We start from the raw sequence: 3,317 nt of genomic DNA on the forward strand, positions 1-3,317 counted from the left end.
TCAATTATGGATCGTAACTTATGAACATCATTAATCTCATAGTCATATGCTCACGAACTGTATGAATAGCTATGTGTGCTTTTAACAAAATTATGTTTACTTGCACATGTTCGTAGGCATAAGCGCAAAGGTATGTTCTTTGACTAGAGTCGACAAGCTAAAATTAGCTGTGTGTAAGGCATTCGTATCGATCGTGAGTCGGTTCCAGCTAGTTCACTATGCAAACGCAACAACTGTGACAACCATAGAAATCATATCAATAGTATCAAACTATGCTATTATCAATAGATAAGCTTTCCATAGGAGCATTCTCGAAAGAGCATACCCAAAGGAGCATTCCCAAAGGAGCATTCCCGATATGGTTCGAAAATCAAAAATTTCAAAACCGTGCGGTAAAAAAGAAAGACTAAAAATAAGAAAATATTAAATTTCTCGAAAATAATGCGGGAAAAATGCAAAGAAAATATTTTACTTACTCGAGTTTGGTTGTTGACAAAAAACGTTCAACGAGATCAAGTATTAATGGTATGACTATAATATAATGAAATGGAGTTTCACCCTAGTGATATGAAAAACATAAGCCGTGGAAATATATTTCACGACCACTGCATATCACCGCGAATATCGTGTTCTTCACAGAGTTTTACGCCACTTCACGTAAAACGGGTGAAAAACTCCGATATTTGGTATTTCTATATGGGGTGTCTTTACTGGAGTTCCACCCTAGTGATATGAAAAACATATTTCACAATTCTCTCCGCTGAAAACAAGTATGTTATCGGTCGCGGAAACATATACGCCCTATAATCTACAGAGAGTATTACGCAACTTCACGTGAAACGGGTGAAAACTCCACCATACCATACAACTATTCAATGAATATAATATACTTGTGAATTAGTTCCTGTACATATATCAAGGCTCGGTTATTCATTTCGGAGCTGCTGCTGAGTTCGCAGCCATACTCATAAGCCTGGTGAAAGAAATGATGCTAAATGAAAAAATATAATCTCACTATTTACATAAAAATCAATTTCAATGTCATAAACATCGGAAAATTTCCACATAAAAAAATAAATTATGAATTTGAAATTCTCCATAAATTCTCGACGGGGCGGCAACTACTCTTACCCTTCAGTGTTGTTATCAAATCTAATCCTCCTTTTTTCGCTCCCCGAACGATCGTCCTCAGATTCACCTCGACCATCGTGTGAAGTGGGTTTCATGATGTAGAAATAGAATCTCACAAATACGCAATATGACGACTATAGTGATTGTCATCCATTTTCATGCAAAAGGAGTTGTTGAGCATTGTGTGTTCTCGTCACCCTGTTTAGATACAAATGACATTTACTAGCTCTACGCGAATCTCAGCGCTAGGGGCCTTTATATATTCATTTATTATGTTAAATAAATGAAACCTATTGAAAATTTATTTAATAATGAAGCTTTTTTAACATAATAAATTTTATTATGTTAAAAAAGCTTCCACAAAGTCTTGTATTTTGCGTTAATCCCAAATTGTTTAAACTTTTGGGACAGCGATATGATTTTTTGATGGAAAAATTGTGAAATTAGACACTAAAATACCTTCATTTTTTCCACAAAACTATGACAATTAGAATTTTCCTAATTTTCAAATATTTACAGTTCGTATCTTAACAGCAGAAAAAATCACAAATTTTTGAAATTTCCCCGCAAAAAATTGCATCACAAATAATCCAATACCACCCCTTCCACAATAACTGCCAACACAAGCACTTCTTTCTATTGATACTAAAGCCGACCATCGCCCATTATGGACGAGAAAACACACAAGTAGGCAGTAATGCGCCACAATGCTCGTTGAATCAATTTTGGAATTCAGATCCGATTCTAGGATTTTAAGTCCGAAATCAGATTATCGTACCACGCCACGGCGTTCTCAGATCACTGCGGCACGCCCATCATAATAATAAAACGTCACTCACTCAGTCAGTCAGTCGTCACTGGAGTTTCACCACCCTAGTGATATGAAAAACACTAGTGAGAAACATATTCCACGACTACTGCATATCACCGCCAATATCGCGTTTTTCACGGAGTTTTACGCCACTTCACGTAAAACGGGTCGTGAAACTCCACTGAATACGACCAAGTGAGATCTTCATCCAACTCTTGAGGATCTGAGCCGTAGTACGCATGTCAACCCGTGAAGACCTGCCCAACGGACAACATAAGATTAGCATTACATACACTCTGTAGCGATTACTTTGCCTCTTGTGTGCTTTCTATTACTCGCCTCATAGTAGTATAGTACTCGTAACACGACTGTAGCCATCTTGGGTCAAGAAAGTATTTGAATTCTTGCCTTGCTTCGTCAACGACAACTTTGCAATCTCCATACACAAAAAGTTTCACGACGCGATGAGAGTGTTTCGAACGCAAACCCGAGACCGTGTGAGATCACAGTCGCCTGTCTCCTCGAGAGTCATAGTAAAATGAACGTCACTGACGTCCTAGACGTTACCAGCCAAATAGATCGACTGAATAATGTATCACCTAGTGGCTGACGATGGAGTCTCCCATCATGGAGAACTGTGACGAGTGGGTTACTAATGACTAGGACCTTGTTTTCCTCTACTCCTGACCCTCCACAGACGTCCCTATTGCACAATATCCTACAAGCTGTGCTAAAGTCTAGGCTAGCTATTATGCTATGCCAATATAGTGATACGGGTGGGAGTTGATAGGCTGATAACAATACTATCACATACAATACATTGAACACCTTATCATCACTTGCGGAATAAGCGAAAGCCAAGCGAAATAGATGTAGTTTCGGGCCTATCCAGTTCTGGCATATACTGCCCTTCTCAGTAAGATAGAGATTTATCAACATGAAAGTTCAGCTCTAGTAGCTGATAATTGATTTGATCATCATTGCAACTACGACAGTACATCATGAGTAGATAAGCAGAGTCAACTCCTCAGTCGTAATCGATTGGTTATAGCTCGTGGGGCGAGCGCTAACTCTATCAAGGTCGCGCTCGCCACTACTGGCTTGCGCAGTATTGCACATTGTAGGGATAGTAACCTCCTAATAATGGAACTCAATACACGACAAGTGAGCAGAGATAACCTTGTACGAGAGCGGACGTACAATAGAGTAGAACGTATCGGAATACGTTACGTTACAACTTATAACTGTGATTACAAACTACGTATGAGCTACTACTAGCTCTAGCTTTGCAGCACCTTAGCACGCAGGGACAATTGTGTTCGGACCGAAAATTGGGGGACAAGGAAACAATGTGGCACAATGGTCGAGCCACTGG

General features: G+C 39.2%; 1 protein-coding gene across 1 annotated transcript in view; it reads right to left on the bottom strand.

Annotated features, from left to right (window-relative positions):
• The window catches only part of Pmar_PMAR004721 (protein kinase domain, putative), a gene marked incomplete at both ends in the record, with an annotated part of 4,221 nt that extends 2,995 nt beyond the window's left edge, over positions 1 to 1,226 (bottom strand). Inside the window, one exon of the mRNA XM_002785027.1 lies at positions 1,132 to 1,226. Coding sequence (XP_002785073.1) covers positions 1,132 to 1,226 — 95 coding nt within the window. The remainder of the gene's footprint in view (positions 1 to 1,131) is intronic.
• Between the last annotated feature and the right edge of the window lie 2,091 nt (positions 1,227 to 3,317).

This window comes from Perkinsus marinus (genome assembly GCF_000006405.1).
Source record: "Perkinsus marinus ATCC 50983 genomic scaffold scf_1104296934246, whole genome shotgun sequence".
NCBI classification, from domain to species: domain Eukaryota; phylum Perkinsozoa; order Perkinsida; family Perkinsidae; genus Perkinsus; species Perkinsus marinus.